General features: G+C 41.7%; 1 protein-coding gene across 1 annotated transcript in view; it reads left to right on the top strand.

Moving 5' to 3' along the window:
* Window positions 1-3,898: 3,898 nt before the first annotated feature.
* LOC117366698 (long-chain-fatty-acid--CoA ligase ACSBG2-like) overlaps window positions 3,899-21,927 on the top strand; it is a 69,606-nt gene continuing 51,577 nt past the window's right edge. Inside the window, exons 1-4 of the mRNA XM_033958419.1 lie at window positions 3,899-3,964; window positions 13,841-14,075; window positions 16,574-16,857; window positions 20,202-20,290. Coding sequence (XP_033814310.1) covers window positions 3,899-3,964; window positions 13,841-14,075; window positions 16,574-16,857; window positions 20,202-20,290 — 674 coding nt within the window. The remainder of the gene's footprint in view (window positions 3,965-13,840; window positions 14,076-16,573; window positions 16,858-20,201; window positions 20,291-21,927) is intronic.

Consider the following 21,927-nt stretch of genomic DNA (forward strand, 5'->3'; position numbering starts at 1 on the left):
TATTTTCTGATGGCTCTGAGTTTCCAAAGTAATGAGAAGCATTTTTTAACCAGTAAATCTGTTTGAGCATTTAGAGTAAGGTGGCGGTCCAGAGTCACTCCCAGAATTTTAATGGAATGGTTAATAGGGAAGACCTGACCGTTTAAGGAGATCGATAAGTCTTTGATTTTGTTGTTAAGGCTTGCCAGGAAAAATTTAGTTTTGTCCGTGTTGAGCTTCAATTTGAAGTCGGTCATCCATAGTTCAATTTGTTCTAGAATGAATGATATATGAATCTTTGTTTCGGAGGTCAGAGTAGTAAGTGGAGTAACTATGGTGATATCATCAGCATAGATATAAAATTTAATTTTTAAGCTTTGAAGTAAGTTCCCTAGTGAGGCAAGGTATATGTTGAACAATGTGGGGGATAGAGGAGAGCTCTGCGGAACTCCGCAAGAATTTACCCAACTGCAGGATTTTTTATTGTCACTATAGACTTGATATGATCGTTTGCTCAAAAAACCCTGAAACTATTTTAGCACGTTACCTGAAAGACCAATTGATTCCAGACAGTCAATCAGAATGATATGGTCGGCCAGATCGAAGGCACTGCTCAGGTCTAGTTGTAGGATTAGGGCACTGGTACCCTGACTGAATATGGTATGAAGGAAATCCAGCAGTGATGCAATGACAGTCTGACTTCTGTGGTAAGCAAATTAATGGAAACACTTTTAAAACAGAGAATGATCAAGTTTCTGAAATCCTGTGGATTAGAGAACCGGAGGCAACATGGATTCACTAGAGGTAGGTCTTGTCAGACAACTCTGCTCAATTTCTTTGACTGTGTGACCAGAGAATTGGATAGAGGATGTGCGCTAGATGTGGTGTATTTAGATTTTAGCAAAGCCTTTGACAGTGTTTCACACAGACGTCTAATAAATAAACTGAGTGCTCTCGGGTTGGGCCCCAAAGTGATGGGCTGGGTCATGAACTGGTTGAGTGGAAGGCGACAGAGGTTACTGATCAATGGAGATTGCTCTGAGAACATAAGAATTGCCGCTGCGGGGTCAGACCAGTGGTCCATCCTGCCCAGCAGTCCACTCACGCGGCAGCTCCAAGGTCAAGACCAGTGCTCCAAATGAGTCCACTCTCACCAGTTTAGCATGAACTTGTCCAACTTTGTCTTGAAACCCTGGATAGTGACTTCCCCTATAACAGACTCCGGAAGAGCGTTACAGTTTTCTACTACTCTCTGAGTGAAGAAGAATTTCCTTACGTTTATGCGGAATCTATCCCCTTTCAACTTTAGAGAGTGCCCTCTCGTTCTCCCTACCTTGGAGAGGGTGAACAGTCTGTCTTTCTCTACTAATTCTATTCCCTTCAGTATTTTGAATGTTTTGATCATGTCCCCTCGCAGTCTCCTCTTCTCAAGGGAGAAGAGGCCCAGTTTCTCTAATCTCTCGCTGTACGGCAACTCCTCCAGTCCCTTAACCATTTTAGTCGCTCTTCTCTGGACCCTTTCGAGTAGTACCATGTCCTTCTTCATTGTACAGCGACCAATGCTGGATGCAGTACTCCAGGTGAGGGCTCACCATGGCCCAGTACAGCAGCATGATAACCTTCTCGGATCTGTTCGTGATCCCCTTCTTGATCATTCCTAGCATTCTGTTCACACTTTTCGCCGCCATAGCACATTTTGCAGATGGCTTCATGGAATTGGCAATCAGAACTCCCAAATCCCTTTCCTGGGAGGTCTCTCCAAGTACCGCCCCAGACATCCTGTATTCGTGCATGAGATTTTTGTTTCCAGTGTTGTGCCTCAAGGTTCTGTTCTTGGGCCTGTTCATTTTAACATTTTTATAAACGATATTGCTGAAGGGTTGGTGGATAAGATTTGCCTCTTTGCGGATGATATAAAAATCTGCAATAGAGTAGACACGCCGGATGGTGTGAATAACATGAAGAAAGACCTGGTGAAGCTTGAAGAATGATCTGAACTTTAGCAGCTAAAATTTAATGCCAAGAAATGCAAGGTCATGCATTTGGGCTGCAAAAACCTGAGGGAACAGTACAGTTTAGGGGGTGAAGAACTTATGTGCACGACAGAAGAGTGGGACTTGGGTGTGATTGTATGTGATGATCTTATGTGATGGCCAAAGAGGTTGGAAAGGTGACGGTGAAAGCTAGAAGGATGCTAGGTTGCATCGGAAGAGGTATGGCAAGTAGGAAAAAGGAGGTATTGATGCCTCTGTATAAGACTCTGGTGAGACCTCATTTAGAATGCTATGTATAATTCTGGAGGCCGCATCTTCTTTAAGATATGAAAAGGATGGGGTCAGTCTAGAGGAAGGCTACTAAAATTCTGTGTAGTCTTTGTCATAAGGTATATGAGGTCAAACTTAAAGATCTCAATCTGAAAACTTTGGAGGAAAGGTGGGAGAGAGGAGATATGATAGAAATGTTGAAATATCTACACGGTCTAAATGCACATGAATCGAGTCTCTTTCATTTGAAAGGAAGCTCTGGAATGAGAGGGCATAGGACGAACTTAAGAGGTGAAAGGCTCCGGAGTAATCTAAGGAAATACTTTTTTTTACAGAAAGGGTGGTAGATGCTTGGAACAGTCTCCCGGAAGAGGTGGTGCAGACAGATACTGTGTCTGATTTTCATGAAAGCCTGGGATAGGTACGTGGGATCTCTTAGAAAGAGGAAGAGATAATGGTTACTGCGGATGGGCAGACTGGATGGGCCATTTAAAATAAATTTGCATATAATGAAGGCAGTATATGCAAATCAAGTTCATGCATATTCATGGTGGATATTCTGAAAACCTGACTGGCAAGGAGGTTTCCAGGTCCAAGTTGAGAAACACCGCTATAGACAGCCCAATGCCTACCTAAATCTGAAGGAGATGCAGCCTGTCTGTGGGCTTTGGAGCGACCTTTTAAGTTTCCATCCTGGACCCAGCTAGTTGAACACCAGCCCTGTTTCAAGCCACAGCATTATACCAAACATATTAATTAAAGAGGTAGGTTTCAATAAATTCAGCCAACTGTATGTAATATGAAATAGACACAGGTCTGAATTTAACTAGAGGCAGTGTAGGTCCCACAAGCAACCCTGGAAAGAAAATTCATTTTTCTTATTCATTTAAAAATACCTGTATCTTCAAATTAATTTGTAAATTTAGCTCACCAAGAGTTGCATAATCCATTTCTGCAGGTATATTGGGTTACTTGATATTCCATCTTTTGTAAACATAATGGCAAAGTGGTAAAAAAAAAAAAAAAAGAAGAATTAACAAAAGACCAGATGAAGATATGAAGAGCTGGCCAGGGCTGGAAGCTCAGTGGGAATGCTGCACACTGACATATCGGAATTCTGTGTTCTGCACCCTGAGTTTTCAAGGGCTGAGGAAGATATCGGCAGTGAGGATCCAGACTGAGTAGGAGCTGAGGTGTGTGGACTCTGCTGTGTATTATGGATGCACCAGACCAGAGAAAAGAAAGTATTAAAAATAGGGGAAACCTCTGGGGAATGAGAACGAATGTTCAAGAGAACTTAACCCAGTATAGACTGGTTCTAAGTGAACTGTGCACTTATATATATTATAAAAGTATGTTATTTTTAAAGACAACACAAGATGTACATGTTATAGGGTAGAGGACCACTGGAGGAAGAAAGGAGTTATATAATTTGCATAGAAAGGGAAGGAGAAGGAGCCCCAGCACACCTGTACCAGCAGGTGGAATTAGACTCAGTCTCCCAATGGGAACCCTGGAACCAGGAAGGTCGAATGCAGACATGAAGTTTGTTTTCTATAGGTTAGAATAAAGGTGGTGGTTTTGTGGTCTTGCATTCCTCTCAACTCCCTCTTTTCCTTCTGAAGCAGCCTAGGAGTGGTCAGAGGAAGGTGACCATGAGCACCAAGATCTCCTGCTTTCTGTACTCGAAAAGAAGCTCGTTTCAACCAGCAGCAACTCTGGTAAGTTGTGAATTAATTATCTTTTATACATAGCACAAATATATGGATTTTCCATTTGCATATTTTAATTTCAGACCCAGAAACTCTCTTTCTGCCTGGGCCTACCACGCCATCCCCTCCACTCTTTACCCCCACCCCAGTCTTGTGTAACTTTGGGGTCCTGAGTGTGTAATTGGTATTTACAGAGCACTCACCCCCTGCAAGCTCAAATGAGACTGTCAGAGGCTGAAGAGTGAGAAATACCAATAACAAAATCTAGATGATGGATTCTGGGATGGCGACAACTTCCATTGGAAGGTCAATGGATCATTCATTCAGTCTTTCAAAGAAAACCTCAGTATAGTTCTTGGGATGCGCCCAACCACTCAGATTTTCAGGATATCTAGAATGAATAGCAATGAGATAGATTTATATACAATGGAGGTAGTATATGCAAATTTATCTCATGATTACTCCTCAAACTCCGCCTCTATTGCATGTATCCAAGGTGATCATCAACAAAATCCCTCAACATAACCCCAGATTTTATTACTCCAGAACCTCAGAGACACAACTCCGGGCTCAATAAATTCATGTGTGTCGTCATCTCATTGATTCAATTTCAAATTTTATGAATAGTCATATAAATGCTTATTTAAAATTTTAACACTTAGCTTTGTGGTCATAAAAGCCAGGGAGCAAGCTAACATCTTTCGCTTCCTGCTGTTCAAGGCTTTCCCCTAGAACTAAACAACTAACAATAAGCAACAGTTCATAATTACTTTATAACTAACCTGTGTACCATCAACATCTATCCTGACCACTTCCTCAATCAAGATGGCGTCGTCATCTAAACACTCCCATTTTAAAGCCCGTGCTACAGCAGGCGGCTCCTACGTCATCTTAAGGTGTCAGCTAAGTGTTAACATTTAAAATAAGTATTTGTATGAATGTTCATAAAATTGAAATTGAACCGATGAGGAGATGACATAGAGCTATGAATTTATTGAGCCTGGAGTAATAAAATCTGGGGTTATGTTGAGGGATTTTGATGACATTTACTCTGGGCATCCTAAAAATCTGACTGGCTGGGGGCATCCCAAGGAGTGGATTGAGAACCCCTGTTCCAAACCATATGTACGTAGGAGGGTGTACAGTAACTTATCTTGCAACGGTCTCTTTTCCAAGATGAACAGCCCTAACCTCTTTAGTCTTTCCCAGCCTCGCTCCCAGCTCCACCCCTCAACCTGTTCTTGTGCGCAGATGCCCTTTTGACGCGGTGGTATAAAATTCCATTTGACATCAAGGGATTTGCACAACTGTTTGTCCATCTAAACACTTTTGAGATATAATCAGGCACATGCATTGAATAATTCTAGTTGTCATGTTTTGCTTTTATACTTAAGACAAGGTGATGCCAGATGCTCTTCGCCTTTTAAGTTCCGCTTAAGGCATTTCATTCATTCATTTTGTTTCATTGACCTCATTTAGAAGATCTTCACACAAGACACATCTTGCATTTCTGATATATTTGGAAAAGTAAATTTTACATATCACAAGGGTTTCTTAACATAAGTAAAGCGTTTTTAATTTATAGGCAGTGCACAGATGTCAGTTTGTCATTTTATCTTTGTCAAAGTAGAAATATAGAAACATGATGGCAGATAAAAGCCAAATGGCCCATCCAGTCTGCCCATTCGCAGTAACCATTCTCTCTTCCTCTTTCTAAGAGACCCCTTTTGTGCCTATCCCACTCCTTCTTGAATTCAGACACAGTCTCTGTCTCTACCACCTCTTCCAGAAGACTGTTCCAAGTATCTACCACCCTTTCTGTACTCTCAAGCCTATCATCTCTTAACTTCATCCTATACCTCCTCATTCCAGAGCTTCACTTGAAATGATAGAACATAAGAATAACCTCACTGGGTCAGACCAATGGTCCATCAAGCCCAGTAGCCCGTTCCCATGATGGCCAATCCGGGTCACTAGTGCCTGGCCAAAACCCAAGGTGTAGCAATATTCCATGCTACCGATACAGGACAAGCAGTGGCTTCCCCCATGTCTTTCTCAATAACAGACAATGGACTTTTCCTCCAGGAACTTAAAACCAGCTATGCTATCCGCTCTTACCACATCCTCTGGCAACGCATTCCAGAGCTTAAGTATTCTCTGAGTGAAAAAAAATTTCCTCCTATTGGTTTTAAAAGTATTTCCCTGTAACTTCATCGAGTGTCCCCTAGTCTTGTAATTTTTGACGGAGTGAAAAATCGATCCACTTGTACCCGTTCTACTCCACTCAGGATTTTGTAGACTTCAATCATATCTCCCCTCAGCTGTATCTTTTCCATGCTGAAGAGCCCTAACCGTTTTAGTCTTTCCTCATACGAGAGGAGTTCCATCCCCTTTACCATCTTGGTCACTCTTCTGTGAACCTTTCCTAGCGCCACTATATCTTTCTTGAGATAAGGAGACCAGAATTGAATGCAATACTCCCAGATAAGGTCACATCATGGAGTGATACAGGGGCATTATAACATTCTTAGTCTTGTTAAACATCCCTTTTTTAATAATTCCCCTATTTGCTTTTTTGGCCACCGCCGCACATTGGGGGGAAGATTTCATCATATTGTCTACGATGACACCCAGATCCTTTTCTTGAGCACTAATCCACAAGGTGGACCCTAGCATCCGGTAACTGTGATTCAGGTTATTCTTCCCAACGTGCATCACTTTGCGTTTGTCCACATTAAAGTTCATCTGCCATTAGAACACCCAGTCTTCCAATTTCCTAATGTCCGTCTACAATTTTTCACAATCCGCATGCGTTTTAACAACTTTGAACAGTTTAGTGTCATTTGCAAATTTAATCACCTCACTCGTCGTTCCAATTTCCAGATCATTTATAAATAAGTTAAATAGCACTGGTCCCAGAACAGACCTCTGGGGCACTCCACTGTTTACTCTCCTCCATTGAGAAAAATGACCATTTAACCCTACCTTCTGTTTTCTATCTGATAAGCAATTCTTAATCCACAACTGAAATTTGCCACCTTTCCCATGACTCTTTAATTTTATCTGGAGCCTCTCGTGAGGAACTTTATCAAAAGCTTTCTGAAAATCTAGATATACTATATCAACTGGTACACCTTTATCCACATGTTTATTCACACCTTCAAAGAAGTCAAACAAATTGGTGAGGCAAGATCTCCCTCGGCTGAACCCCTCAGCATGACTCCGTTTCATTAAATCATGTTTGTCTATGTGTTCCACAGTTTTATTTTTTATAATCGTTTCTACCATTTTGCCCGGCACTGAAGTGAAACTTACCAGTCTGTAATTTCCCGGATCTCCTCTGGAGCCCTTTTTAAAAATCGCCGTAACATTGGCAATCTTCAGGTACTACAGATGATTGTAGCGACAGGCTACAGATCACTAACAGCAGGTCAGCAATTTCATTTTTTAGTTCATTTAATATCCTGGGGATTTATCACTTTTTAACTTGTCGATTTGGCTCAGTACATCTTCCAGATTCACCGAGATTTCTTTCAGTTTTTCCGCATCATCACCCTTGAAAATCATTTCCGGTTCAGGTAGATCTCTTGCATCCGGAAATGGTTTTCAAGGGTTAAAAGACTCGACTCATTTCCATTTACACCACTTAGGTATTTAAACATCTCTATCGTATCTCTCCTCTCCCTCATTTCCTCCAAAGTATACAGATTGAGTCTTTAAGTCTGTCCACATATGACCAAGACCACACGCCATTTTAGTAGCCTTCCTCTGTACCGACTCCATCCTTTTTATATCTTTTTGAAAGTGCGGCCTCCAGAATTGTACACAATATTCTAAATGAGATCTCACCAGAATCTTATACAGCGGCATCAATACCTCCTTTTTCCTACTGGCCATACCTCTCCCTTTGCAACCTAGCTTTTGCTGTCACCTTTTCAACCTATATGACCACCTTAAGATCATCACATACAATCACATCCAAGTCCCACTCTTCTGTCACCAGACTGGATGGACCTCAGTCTGATCCGGTGAGGGCTTTTCTTATGTTTTCTTATAAGTTCTTCACCCCATAAACTGTACCGTTCCCTCGGGATTTTGCAACCCAAATGCATGACCTTGCATTTTTTAGCATTAAATTTTATCTGCCAAATTTCAGACCATTCTTCAAGCTTCACCAGGTCTTTCTTCATTTCTTCACACCAACCGACGTGTCTACTCTATTGCAGGTTTTGGAAACAACGCTTACACAAAAAGCCTTCAGCATTATCTATATATATAAAATCGGAGGTATGTATGTGTGTATGTGTGTATGTGCCGCGATCACGCAAAAACGGCTTGACCGATTTGAACAAAACTTGGTATGCAGATCCCTCACTACCTGGGGTGATATGTTCTGGGGGTCTCGCGGCCCACCTGCACACGTGGGCGGAGAAACAAACATAAAATCAGATTTCACCCATTCATGTCAATGGAAAAATGTAAAAAGCTGCCATTCTCACAGTAATTCAAAAACGGCTTGACCGATTTGAACGAAACTTGGTATGCTGATCCCTCACTACCTGGGGTGATATGTTCTGGGGGTCTCGCGGCCCACCTGCACATGTGGGCGGAGCTACAAACAGAAAATCAGATTTCACCCATTCATGTCAAAGGAAAAAATGTAAAAAGCTGCCATTCTCACAGTCATTCCAACTACCTGGGGTGATATGTTCTGGGGGTCTCTCGGCCCACCTGCACACGTGGGCGGAGCTACAAACAGAACATCAGATTTCACCCATTCATGTCAATGGAAAAAAAGTAAAAAGCTGCCATTCTCAAAGTACTTCAAAAACGGCTTGACCGATTTGAACGAAACTTGGTATGCAGATCTCTCACTACCTGGGGTGATATGTTCTGGGGGTCTCGCGGCCCACCTGCACACGTGGGCGGAGCTACAAACAGAAAATCAGATTTCACCCATTCATGTCAATGGAAAAAATGTAAAAAGCTGCCATTCTCACAGTAAATCAAAAATGGCTTGACCGATGTGAACGAAACTTGGTATGCAGATCCCTCACTACCTGGGGTGATATGTTCTGGGGGTCTCGCAGCCCACCTGCACACGTGGGCGGAGCTACAAACATAAAATCAGATTTCACCCATTCATGTCAATGGAAAAAATGTAAAAAGCTGCCATTCTCACAGTAATTCAAAAACGGCTTGACCGATTTGAACGAAACTTGGTATGCAGATCCCTCACTACCTGGGGTGATATGTTCTGGGGGTCTCTTCACCCAAGAATTTATATGTTCTTGCTCCTGGAGGTGAAACTAAAAATGTTGTTTATAATCAAGTTTTGTGTTAGTTGTATTGTATTCATTTTGTCAAATATTTCACATTATAATTTGAATATTGTACTTTTTATAAAGCTGTAAAAATATAATTTCATTCATCGCTATAAAGTATCTTTATTTGAATCCATTTACAGTGTTATTGCTATAATTAAATACCCGTGCAACGCCGGGACATCAGCTAGTTATTTATAAAAATGTTAAAAAGAACAGGCCCAAGAACAGAACCTTAAGGCACTCCACTGGTAGCATTCCTTTCCTCAGAGCGATTTCCATTGACCACTACCCTCTGTTGTCTTCCACTCAACCAATTTCTGATCCAGCCCGTCACTTTGGGCTCATCCCAAGGGCATTCAGTTTATTAACTCACCAAGCTTTCTTTTATAACGCTCTCGTTTGATCTCATTAATGAATTCACTTCCATCTATTGCCTTTTCATATTATGGCACATGAAGGGCAAATAAAAATGTTACCTTACAGCCTTTAAATACATAGGGATATACTGTATATGTTAGTGTTTTTGACACCAGTGGCATGGGGTTTGTATTTTCCCCTATTGTGCGCAATATATATTTGGATCTTGTTAATTGCCTGCAACTCATATGCACACATTATTAATTAACTAGTTTTTTAGCTTGTTACATTAACAGGTGCTAGAATAGATGTGTAGACGTAGGCATTTCTTTCTTTCTGTCTGTCTGTCTTTCTTTCTATCTACCTGCCCCCTGTCTGTATGTTTTTCTTTCTTTCTGTCTCTCTCCCTGCCCCTTGTCTATCTGTCTTTCTTTCTTTCTATCTATCCCACCTGTCCAGCAATATTTTCTACTTGCTTTGTCCTAAGTCACTTGTTGTCCCCTGAAGAAGGCAACCATGTTGCCAAAACCAGCTTTCCCTTTTTCTTTAATGTGAACTCCTTCACTGGAATATTTATAGGGGGAAACCTTTGAGAAATGCATTATCCAGTTTAGGGCATCCACATGTAGATGGGCCATTTGGCTTTTCTATCAATGAGATGAGATACTGGCAGAAAAATATATTATTAAGTATCATGGTGCAGTTGAGATTCAATAATCTTGATGTGGGCTTCATGGACAGATCATCTCACACATCCATTATAGAAGAGGTCATGTGGTCCCCCCTCCCCCCAACACCCACACACAATCCCTGGAGTTTGGAAGACTGCAGAAATCATGCTGCCTTCCCAGCTCTTTATCACTCTGATACCACAAATTCAAACAGCCTTTATGGGAAGAGTGTGTTGCAGTGGTTAAAGCCTCAGCACCCTGGGGTTATGGATTTAAACCCACGCTGCTCCTTGTGACCCTGGGCAAGTCACTTAATCCCCCCATTGCCCCAGGTACATTAGATAGATTGTGAGCCCACCAGGACAGACAGGGGAAAATGCTTGAGTACCTGAATAAATTCATGTAAACCATTCTGAGCTCCCTTGGGAGAATGGTATAGAAAGTTGAATAAATAAATACATAAAAATTGTCTCTATCATCTTCAACAGCTACAAAATTTCTCTCCATACATTAAAAAGACAAGTCTGACCACAGTGGTTCATGCTGTGATAGTATTACGACTGGACTTCTGCAATGCCCTGTAGACTGGTCTAAACAAAAGGAGTTTGTATCAGTTGCAACAAATTCAGAATGACCGAAGGCTGCAAGAGGCGCTACCACATTATACTGACTAGCAGGACCTAACAGGGCTAATGATTGTAAAATCTCTATGTTTGATTTTCAAGGTCCTCAGACAAAATGGGCCAGAATACTAACCAAGACCTTTGAGGTCTTCCCAAGGAGTCCCCGTATCAAAAGAAATCCTTTTCAGGAGTATCCCCCATCCTCTGGAATTTACTGCCAGAGGGGCTACAACCTCAGCTTCAGGAGGCAAATGAAGACCTGGCTTTTCACTCAAGCCTTTATACGCTTATTCTGCACCAGGATTAGCTCGCCACGCATTAACTATATCAGTTCCTTATACCTTGTTTAACTGTATAAACAACTTGCCTTGAACTTAGCCTCCCATCTGTTTATCCCAACATGCTCTGCATCTCCCATCTTGATCCCATCTAATATCTGCATTTGACCCTCAGCTATAGGATAAGCTGTATTATAGAAAAGCATTAGCGTCATATCTCTATTATTTGAATGTTCTGATTTGTGCTTATTAGATGCTTCATAACCCTGAGATAAACAATATCCTAGCAACAATCCTAACGCAAATCGAACTATGGATGGCCGATTTCAAACTGAAACTCAACTCGGATAAAACCAAATTCTTCCTGGCGAGTCCAAATGACAAAATCAAAGACCCTTCAATCTCCCTGAATGGCCAAGTCTTTCCTATAACAAACTCCTTAAAAATACTAGGAGTGATTCTCGACCGCAACCTTACCTTCGAAACCCACACCGACCTTCTGGTCAGAAAAGTCTTCTCCACCCTATGGAAGCTAAGATCCATCAGAAAGTACTTCGACACCCCCTCATTCCGCTTACTTGTGCAATCCTCTATCTTAAGTCTACTTGACTACTGCAATATCACTTACCTGGAATCTTTAAAAAAAAACACTCAAAGACTGCGAATCATCCAAAACACGGCAATCCGACTGATCTTCGGCCTAAAAAAATGGGAACACATAACTCCCTACTACCAAAAACTTCACTGGCTACCCTTGGAAGCAAGAGTACAATTCAAGTTCACCTGTTTCTGTTTCAAATCCATCCTTGGCTCGGCCCCCCTATACTTGGTACCCCATTTTATCCTAGACCGCCCATCCAAACACACTCACAGAACCCACCTGTTTAGCTATCCTACTCTAAAGGCCTGCCGCAACAAAAGATATCTAAATAGAACTCTCGCCTTTCAAGCAGGTCATCTCAATAACTGGCTGGCCCACATCATCTCACGCGCCTCATCCTACCTAAACTTCAGGAAACTACTAAAATCTAATCTATTTACCAGATTTACAACCTAAATGCTTATATCCACTGCATGAACCCCCTTTGTTATACCTTCATTTTTTAGATTTATCCTTATGCAGATGGTCCTGACCTTCTTTACTATACTGTTTTGCTCTGATTGTACCTTTTTTATTTTTTTTTTGCTCTGATTACTCCATCTTTCACTGATTGTACCATTTTCACTGATTGTACCATTTTCTCTGGCACCTAGTTTCTCTGATTGTACCATTGTAACCTTTCGCTGATTGTCCAGCCCTTCTTCACTGTAAACCGCCTCGAATTACTATGGCTTTGGCGGTATATAAGAAATAAATTATTATTATTACTAGCTGATGCCCCGGCGTTGCACGGGTATTTAATTATAGCAATAACACTGTAAATGGATTCAAATAAAGATACTTTATAGTGATGAATGAAATTATATTTTTACAGCTTTATAAAAAGTACAATATTCAAATTATAATGTGAAATATTTGACAAAATGAATACAATACAACTAACACAAAACTTGATTATAAACAACATTTTTACTTTCACCTCCAGGAGCAAGAACATATAAATTCTTGGGTGAAGAGACCCCCAGAACATATTACCCCAGGTAGTGAGGGATCTGCATACCAAGTTTCGTACAAATCGGGCAAGCCGTTTTTGCGTTGGCAGCTTTTTACATTTTTTCCATTGACATGAATGGGTGAAATCTGATTTTCTGTTTGTAGCTCCGCCCACGTGTGCAGGTGGGCCGTGAGACCCCCAGAACATATCACCCCAGGTAGTGAGGGATCTGCATACCAAGTTTCGTTCAAATCGGTCAAGCCGTTTTTGCGTGATCGCGGCACATACACACCTCCGATTTTATATATATAGATTATAAGTATTATGTCTCTCTTTTAGTGTGCATGATATCTCATTTGAATTTCAGTGCAGGTAATAAGTATAGTTTTGAACTGTTTCATGGTAGTCCTATTAATAGGTTTCAATTTACTACTTTTGACTTTACCTCATTCATTGTATCTATGTTTATATTTGCTCTTTTTACTACTGTTATGCTGTTAACAAAATTGTACATTTTATGTTGAATTATACCTGCTGTACACTGCCTTGGGTGAATCTGGGACCTACCATTAGGGATGGGCTAGAACATCAATCAGCATTACATCACTATTTGTGAACTCTCCTCCCTCACTAGAAGTTTCCTCATTATGCTCTTTATAGGCACATTCTTAGAAGAAGCCTAGAGAGCTCTACTAGAAAAAGATTTATGGGTCATCTTGTCTTCCTTGGAGTCACCAACAGGAGGCGACAGAGAGAGTAAAGTTGAAAAGTTGAACATGATAGTTTGAGTGTTCTTTGTATGTTTTACAGGCCTCCTTCACCATTAGCTGATATGTCTTCTGGGTTAAATTTCCACATATTTGAATTGAAGAGTATAGATTTTTTAAAATAATCTATTCTTTCAAAAAAATTCCCTTGTTCAATCCACTTTAGTGAACTAGTATGTCTCTAGTTCCCTATGAAATATTGTTCTCAAGATGCCTCAGCTTTTCTAATGTTACATCCTGTCAACAAAGTATTGTTCAATTTCTCAGGCCTCTCATCTGCCCAGATCATCCTCTACCAAGGACAAGGATATCCTTGAACCGAGCAAAGCCCAAGGAGGCACTAAGGGAAAGAAATATAAGCAGTGGCTGACTACAGAGGAGCACAAAGAGACCGACAGACCCTCTAAGCAAGAGCAGGGAAGGACAGCAACTGCAGTAACTGCACAGATGCTGAGTTGCATGGAATTGCCCAATCCATCAGACATCACCTCAGCCTTCAGGGGTAAGACAGAGTTTTTCTTGGGGAGGGGTAGAGGAAATCTACTGACCTGGGAGGGAGAAGGTTACAGTATACAGGCTGGGAAAGGTCTTCTATGGCCTGTGTCCCATACGTGGCAAGACAGATCAGGATGGGTTGGAATTAGCTTTGACCACTCCACTCCAGCAGTGGAGAAGTAAAGCCATTGCAAGGCAGACTTATTTACAGTCTGAGCTTTGAAAATTGCAAGGATGGATCAGGAGCTGGTATGTTATGTTAATCAGCTTTCCTATTCCGCCTTTACCTATTCAGTTCAAGGTCAGATTATGTTACAAGAGGTGAGTCTGTTACCCAGGAGTTGCATTAGACAGTGTAGAAATGTGCTTTCACAATTACTATTTCAGTTACTTCAGGGTTGGCTCCCTGTCTTGGTACAGAAATGCTTTTGAAAGCATTTTGAACAAGATTGTAATATAAATGGTAGTTGGTTCCAGCATTTTGCTAATTGATGGATAAAGTAATTTGCCTGGTAGACTTTATATTATTGCATGCTGTGAATTTTAAGTGGAATAGATTTCTGGCGGAATATCTGTTGAAGGCACCAAGGAGTAGGATGACCAACTCTGTTACATAGTTGGAGGAATTGCCTGTCAGGATCTTAAAGGCAGAGATGCTTAATTTAAACTTGATGGGCAGCTGATGTAGTTTCAAATGGAAAGTTATCAATTAGCACAGAAAAAAAGAGTCAGAAAGAAGGGTCTTTAGTTTCTTTCAAAAAATTGTGTAATTAAGTTCTGTATTGAAGGTTACGGTGAGATCGTTCCAAGTTTTCCCACCCGAGAAGGTGAACTTGGAGTGGAACATTCTTTTGTATTTGAGATTTTTTTTTTTTTAACTATATTCATTTTAAAGCTTAGAATAAGTGGAACGTATTTTACAGACATTTTAACAGCAATTAAATTCAATCAGATTATATTTCATAACAAATACATGTATCATCCCCCCTTCTATATATCCAACAATTGCACTTAACCATAATTAAATTAAAAGTATTTCCCCACCCTGGACGTATATATTCAAAGGGCAAAATCTACAATCACTGTCAATGGCTCCCAAACATCCTTAAATTTCCTATAATGTCCCTGCTGTATGGCAATCATAGGTTCCATTTTAAAAATGTGGCATAAAGATTCCCACCAGAAATGATAGTTTAACCGGTCCCAGTTTTTCCAGTTCTTCAAAATAAGTTGTATGGCAACTCCCGTCATGATAAAGAGAAGTTTATTATTATGGGAAGATATTGGGCTTTTAGCCCTCATTAACGTGTCAAATGTATACCGTTTAAAACTAAATGGTTTACACGGTTTACATTCACAGTATTTAAAATGGACACACAGTACACTTCTCCCTCCGAATTCGCTGTGATAGGGGATTAACAGAACCGCAAATACAGAAAAACCGTGAATAACTTTTTCATATGTTATTCACTGTTTTCTATTAAAAGCCATTGTGAATTTAGTGAAACCGCAAATAACATGGTGGGAGACCTGGTCTGTTCCTGAAGGAGAGGCAAAACACGGTGAAGAAAGTGCTGGGAATCAGCTGATGTAATTTGGGGGGAGAAGCCAGCAAGCTAAAAACCGTGAATAATCGAAACCGCAAATACGGAGGAAGAAATGTAAAAAGAGAGTGCTTTTATGTTTATTTTATCTTATGTTTTTAACTATCTTCAAGAGATACCATGATGTGGGTAAAAAAGTCCTGGTTAGTTCATCAACAAATAGCTGTGTCTTTAGTCATTTTCTAAAGCTCCCTTTTCACAGCAATTTGGTATCTGCCCCACCAGGGAATTCCATAACTTAACTCCTATGCAGCAGAAAGTCATTGTACTAGTCTCAACAAGTCTCGTATTCAAAGACGTCTTCAGTCGATCAGGATCCACCAGACATAAGCGGGCAATTGTAAACATATTTTGGCACCAGGCAGGAACTTCTTATGACAAAGGAAAATGTCAGCCTATAAACTGATGTTTACCGTGAAAAGAACAAACATTTAGGAGTCCTCTATGGACCCAAAAGACAGTGAGAGGATAGATGTTAGCTTTGTGGTAGACGGTTCTTTATACCTTAGGCCAGTGGTTCTTAATTTGACCTGGGGGACCCTCAGCCAGTTAGGTTTTCAAGATATCCCTAATGAATATGCATGAGGCAGATTTGCATGCCTGTCACCTCTGTATATGCAAATCTGCCTCATGCATATTCATTAGGGATATCTTGAAAACCTGACTGGCTGGGGGTCCCCCAGGACAGGTTTAAAAGCCACTGGCATAGACTATTACCCCAGTAGGCCAGAATAGGTTGAAAGTCAGATATTGGGCAGTATGGATGTATTAACTGCCAAGAGAAGACATCAGCAGACCTGAATACTTTTTAAAATGAGTCGCAGGCATTTATCCTGGTAACATGTCTTGAATATCCACTTCTTTATATTTGTATTTTTTCTATGCTTTCTTTCTCTCTCAGGTGGCTTGTCCTTGGTTGCCCAAGGAGACCTTTCCATAGCATCAAATCTGGCACCTGCAGACAGTCTTTGGACAACAGAGAAGGACGGTGCAGTGAGATTACGCATGGGGCAGTCGGGACCTGGGGCAGAGCCTCCCATCACCATACACCAGCTCTTCCAGCAGACCCTGGAGCGTTACAGCAACCGACCGGCACTGGCTGTAAAGAGAGATGGACAGTGGAAAACCATCACATACTTGGAATATTACCAGGCGTGCCGGGCAGCAGCTAAAGCCTTCCTAAAGGTGAATCTATTCCCTCTTTCACCCTTTTCTTTTTCCATAGAGATATGTCGTTACTTCCTAATCTAATCTAATACTTAGTCTTATATACCGAATCTAATCTAATCTTCTATTTGTGCATCGCTCATACCTATACAGGCTCAAGGTGACTTTAAAGAAAGGGGAGAGGATGGAGAGGGATGGGAGGAGAGGGGAGAGAGTAGGAAGGAGGATAGGTAAGAGGGGAGAGGAGGTAGGAGGGAAAGGGAAAAGGAAAAGGTAAGGGGGGAGAGGCGATGGGAGGGGAAGGGGGAGTAGGAGAAGAGGCGAGGATACAGGAGGTTAAGTGTTCAACAGATGAGTTTTCAGTTTTCTTCGGAAGATGATGTGGCTAGGTTCATCTCCTAGAAATAGGAGCTTGATTCGGTTTACATAATTAGATCTCAAAGAAAGATCCATTAACATTCATTGGAGCTATTGCCCAAAAAGCGATGAAACATAGTGGTTTTTAAGGTTTTACGAAAGATCTGAAGAGATAAACACGATCTAATTTGAGGAGGTCGTCCATTCCATATCGCAGATAGTAAGAATGGAAAGGAGTGTGAATGGACTTGATTTCTCTCAATGATGGAAAAGAGAGCTTATATATATGAGTTGTTCTTGTGCCCAAAGATCTCATGGGGTTTAAAGATAAAGACACCAAAGGAAAAAATAGTCCATGTAAAATTTTAAAGACTATACAGGCAGCTTCCTGAAGCTAAATCCTTGTCTTTTTAATCTTTTCCAGTGGTAGGAAAGGAATAGGGCTTCCTGAAGGTGAATCCCCTTTTACCTATTTATAACTGGTGAGGAAAGTCCATTCCCCACCTCATTTAGAATATTGTGTACAATTGTGGAGGCCACAACTTCAAAAAGATATAAACAGGATAGAGTCAGTCCAGAGGAAGGCTACTAAAATGGTACGTGGTCTTCATCATAAGGTATATGGGGACAGACTTAAAGATCTTAAGAAGTAAACTTTGGAGGGAAGATATGATACAGACGTTTAAATCTCAAAAATATACTCAATGTTATTAGTCTAGTGGTGAAGCTACCCACTGAAGCACATTTACTAATAGTGGAGAAAAAGCCTTAACTGCATTAAAAATGCTTTCAATATCAGATGGCAACCCAATGGGTTAAAAGCCAGTCAGCTTCTGTCTCATAGGCCAAAAACTCCACAAAGTACAAAATGCTATTTTCAAAATGGGTTAACTGTGCATAGGAAAACCAAAGAACAGGAAAAAATGCTTTGCTTATCTTCACTAGCTGGTATCCTTGCTCACAGACGGTTGCAATCGGGCCCACAGCTGTTCATGTTGAAATCGCGTCTCAGCTAATCCACAATGCAACAAGGCTCTTGTTTTGCCACCTAGTGGCTACTTCAGGGAAATATCCAATGCTGTCACTCCCTCCAACTCCGTGCACTGACGCCTGGATTTACAGCCATGGTCCTCCTGACATCACTTCCAGTTAGATCCATTTCCACTCAAAGAAAAAACCTAATAAAACACACACCATTCAATCCTTTAGGCCAGATAGTGTCCAAAAAAAAAAATGAACAGTTGCGAGTTTAGTTTTCACATCATCCCTCCGTTGGATCACACGGGTGTGTGATCCAACACAAAACACCAGAACTGTTCCAGCACATGACACTGCTCCACAAAGTACCGGGTCAGCACAGCCACCTGTCTTTTGTGGGCAATATTTGAACGGTATTAGAGTCTTCAAATTCCGCACTATGTGTCCATGTAGCACAACCCACACGGACAAACTATAGCAGTTTCACAGGTGGCAGCACACTTCATCATCCATGCGGATCGTCCCGGGATCTCCTTCATTCATCAAGGTACAAGCTGCATCTATGAGACAGAAGCTGACTGGCTTATACACTTCTCCCTCCGTATTCGCTGTGATAGGAGATTAACAGAACCGCAAATAACTTTTTCATATGTTATTCACTGTTTTCTATTAAAAACCATCGTGAATGTGGTGAAACTGTGAATAATATGGTGGGAGACCTGGTCTGTTGCTGAAGGAGAGGCAAAACACGGTGAAAAAAGTGCTGGGAATCAGCGATTTTCTCTGTAAACGCTTGGAATTGGCGATTTCGCTATGCAAGCTGATGTAATTTGGGGGGAGGAGCCAGCAAGCTAAAAACCGTGAATAATCGAAACCGCGAATGCTGAAACCGTGAATTTGGAGGGAGAAGTGTAACCCGTTGAGTTGCCATCTGATATTGAAAGCATTTTTAATGCCGTTAAGGCTTTTTCTCTCCTTTGTCCCTGGGTTGTTGACCTTTTTATTGAATTTACAATAGATTTTTTGATCTGGTTTCAGGAGCTGACGCTCTCTCAGAACCTTATATTATTTATCTTGTATGTAATCTCTTATTCCTGGTTGAAAGGCGGTTCTGCAATGTTTTATTAAAACTTGTTATGACAGGTCCAAGCGGTTTAGAATATAAATACAGTGGTGCCTCGCACAACGAACGCTGCACACAACGAACTTCATGTCTTGATTCACACAACGAACTTCGTTTCACACAACGAACTTCACACAACGAACTTCGTTTCACACAACGAACTTCACACAACGAACTTCGTTTCACACAACGAAGTCGCCCGAGCTGCCGATGTATTGCATCCTTCCGCGCAGGCACTGCAGGCAGTCGTTAGTCACTGCGCTTAACTGCCCTCTCTCACTGTATACAGTCGTCCTTTTAAGATAAACTCAATATTTTTTATATATCATGGCTTCTAAAAAAAGCAGGAAGGTGATTTCTGTTGAAATGAAACGGGAAATAATTAGAAGGAGTGAATGTGGGGTAAAACAGTGTGACCTCGTCAAAAAGTTTGGCCTCAGCAAGACCACCATTTTCACCATTTTGACAAATTTATCTTTTTTTATGTCATCTTAGCATATTTTATGCTGCAGAACGAATTATTTTTTTTTAACATGTATTGTTATGGGAAAACGCGTTTCACATAATGAACTTTTCGCATAACAAACTTGCTCCTGGAACCAATTAAGTTCATTGTGTGAGGCACCACTGTACATTAAAAGAAAGAAACTCCAAAGGTAACAGGACAGCTCTAAATCGAAAGCACAACACACCCTCCCCCACTTAATTAAAAAGATCCTTCACAGAGACTCAACTGAAACCACCCATTTGCACTAATATCTGAATATGCTTCATGGAAATCAAAAGTTTTCAACCTTGTTTTAAATGCTTTACTATTTGCCTCCAATCTCAATTCTCATGGAAGATGATTCCACAATTGAGGAGTTCTGAACTAACGCTTCTGTCTCTCTCTGATCTCCCCTAGCTCGGCCTGGAGCGTTTCCATGGTGTTGCCATCCTTGGCTTTAACTGCCCAGAGTGGTTCTTTGCGGATATTGGTGCCATTATGGCAGGGTAAGACCCTTTTCTTCTAGTTCCTTTTCTCCAGTGCACTGACCCAGGATCACAGTTGAGCCTTTCGGCCTGGCGGTGAATTTGCGCTGGGATTGTTGGAAATCGTATACACGCGGAGGAGCTCCTGAGAAAAGTACTTGAAATCACTAGTTTGAGCACTTTTTGGACTGGTGGATTGTAATTTATACATTAAATAGTTTAATATTTATTTAATATCACATTTTTTGAATGTACTTTACTGTTATACCCATGTTGGTGCTAAGGAGGTGTGAGAAAGCAATGTTACTTACCGTAACAGTTGTTATCCAGGGACAGCAAGCAGCTATTCTCACTAGTGGGTGATGTCATCAGACAGAGCCCCGGTACGGACGTCTCACAAGCACGTGTTGCTTGTAGAAACTTAAAAGTTTCTAGATGCCCGCACCGCGCATGCGCCGGTGCCTTCCTGCCCGGAGATCCGGGCGTGTCTCCTCAGTTCAGGTAGCTAGCCTGAGAAGCCAACCCAGGGGAGGTGGGTGGGACGTGAGAATAGCTGCCTGCTGTCCCTGGATAACAACTGTTACGGTAAGTAACATTGCTTTATCCCAGGACAAGCAGGCAGGTATTCTCACTAGTGGGTGACCTCCAAGCTAACCTCAGTGGGATGGAGGGGGAGTTGGCGACTTAAGAGAATAAATTTTTCAATACTGTTTGGCCAAACTGTCCATCCCGTCTGGAGAGGGTATCCAGACAATAATGTGAGGTGAATGTGTGAACCGAGGACCAGGTGGCAGCCTTACAAATTTCCTCGATTGGTGTTGATCTGAGGAATGCTACTGAGGCTGCCATTGCTCTGACCTTATGGGCTGTGACCTTACAAGGAAGTGATAATCCAGCCTGGGCATAGCAGGAAGAGATACAAGCCGCCATCCAATTAGAGATGGTGCGCTTTGATACGGGTCTTCCCAACTTGTTAGGATCGAAGGAGACAAAAAGTTGAGGAGTGGTTCTGTGTGGCTTGGTGCGATCCAGGTAGAAAGCCAAGGCACGTTTGCAGTCTAGAGTGTGAAGGGCCGATTCTCCGTGGTGAGAATGAGGCTTAGGGAAGAATACTGGAAGTACAATGGATTGGTTGAGATGAAATTCGGAGACCACCTTAGGCAGGAATTTCGGGTGAGTGCGGAGGACCACCTTGTCATGGTGGAATACTGTGAATGGTGGGTCCGCCATCAATGCCTGGAGTTCGCTGACTCTGCGAGCGGACGTAAGGGCTACAAGGAAAAGCACTTTCCAGGTGAGATACTTCAGAGGGGCCCTGTTGAGTGGTTCAAACGGGGGCTTCATGAGGTGGGAAAGGACTACATTGAGGTCCCAAACTACTGGGGGTGGTTTGAGAGGAGGGTTAACATGGAAGAGTCCTTTCATAAATCTGGCGACCACCGGGTGGGCCGAGAGGGGTTTCCCTTGTAGAGGCTGGTGGAACGCCGCAATAGCGCTCAGGTGGACTCGTATGGATGTGGACTTGAGCCCAGATTGAGATAGGTGTAGGAGATAGTCCAGCACGGAGGATAAGGAAGCTCGCTGAGGTTCCTTTGACTTAGAAACGCACCATGAGGAGAATCTGGTCCATTTCTGGGAGTAGCATTGTCGAGTGGCGG

Source organism: Geotrypetes seraphini, chromosome 1, assembly GCF_902459505.1.
Source record: "Geotrypetes seraphini chromosome 1, aGeoSer1.1, whole genome shotgun sequence".
NCBI lineage: Eukaryota > Metazoa > Chordata > Amphibia > Gymnophiona > Dermophiidae > Geotrypetes > Geotrypetes seraphini.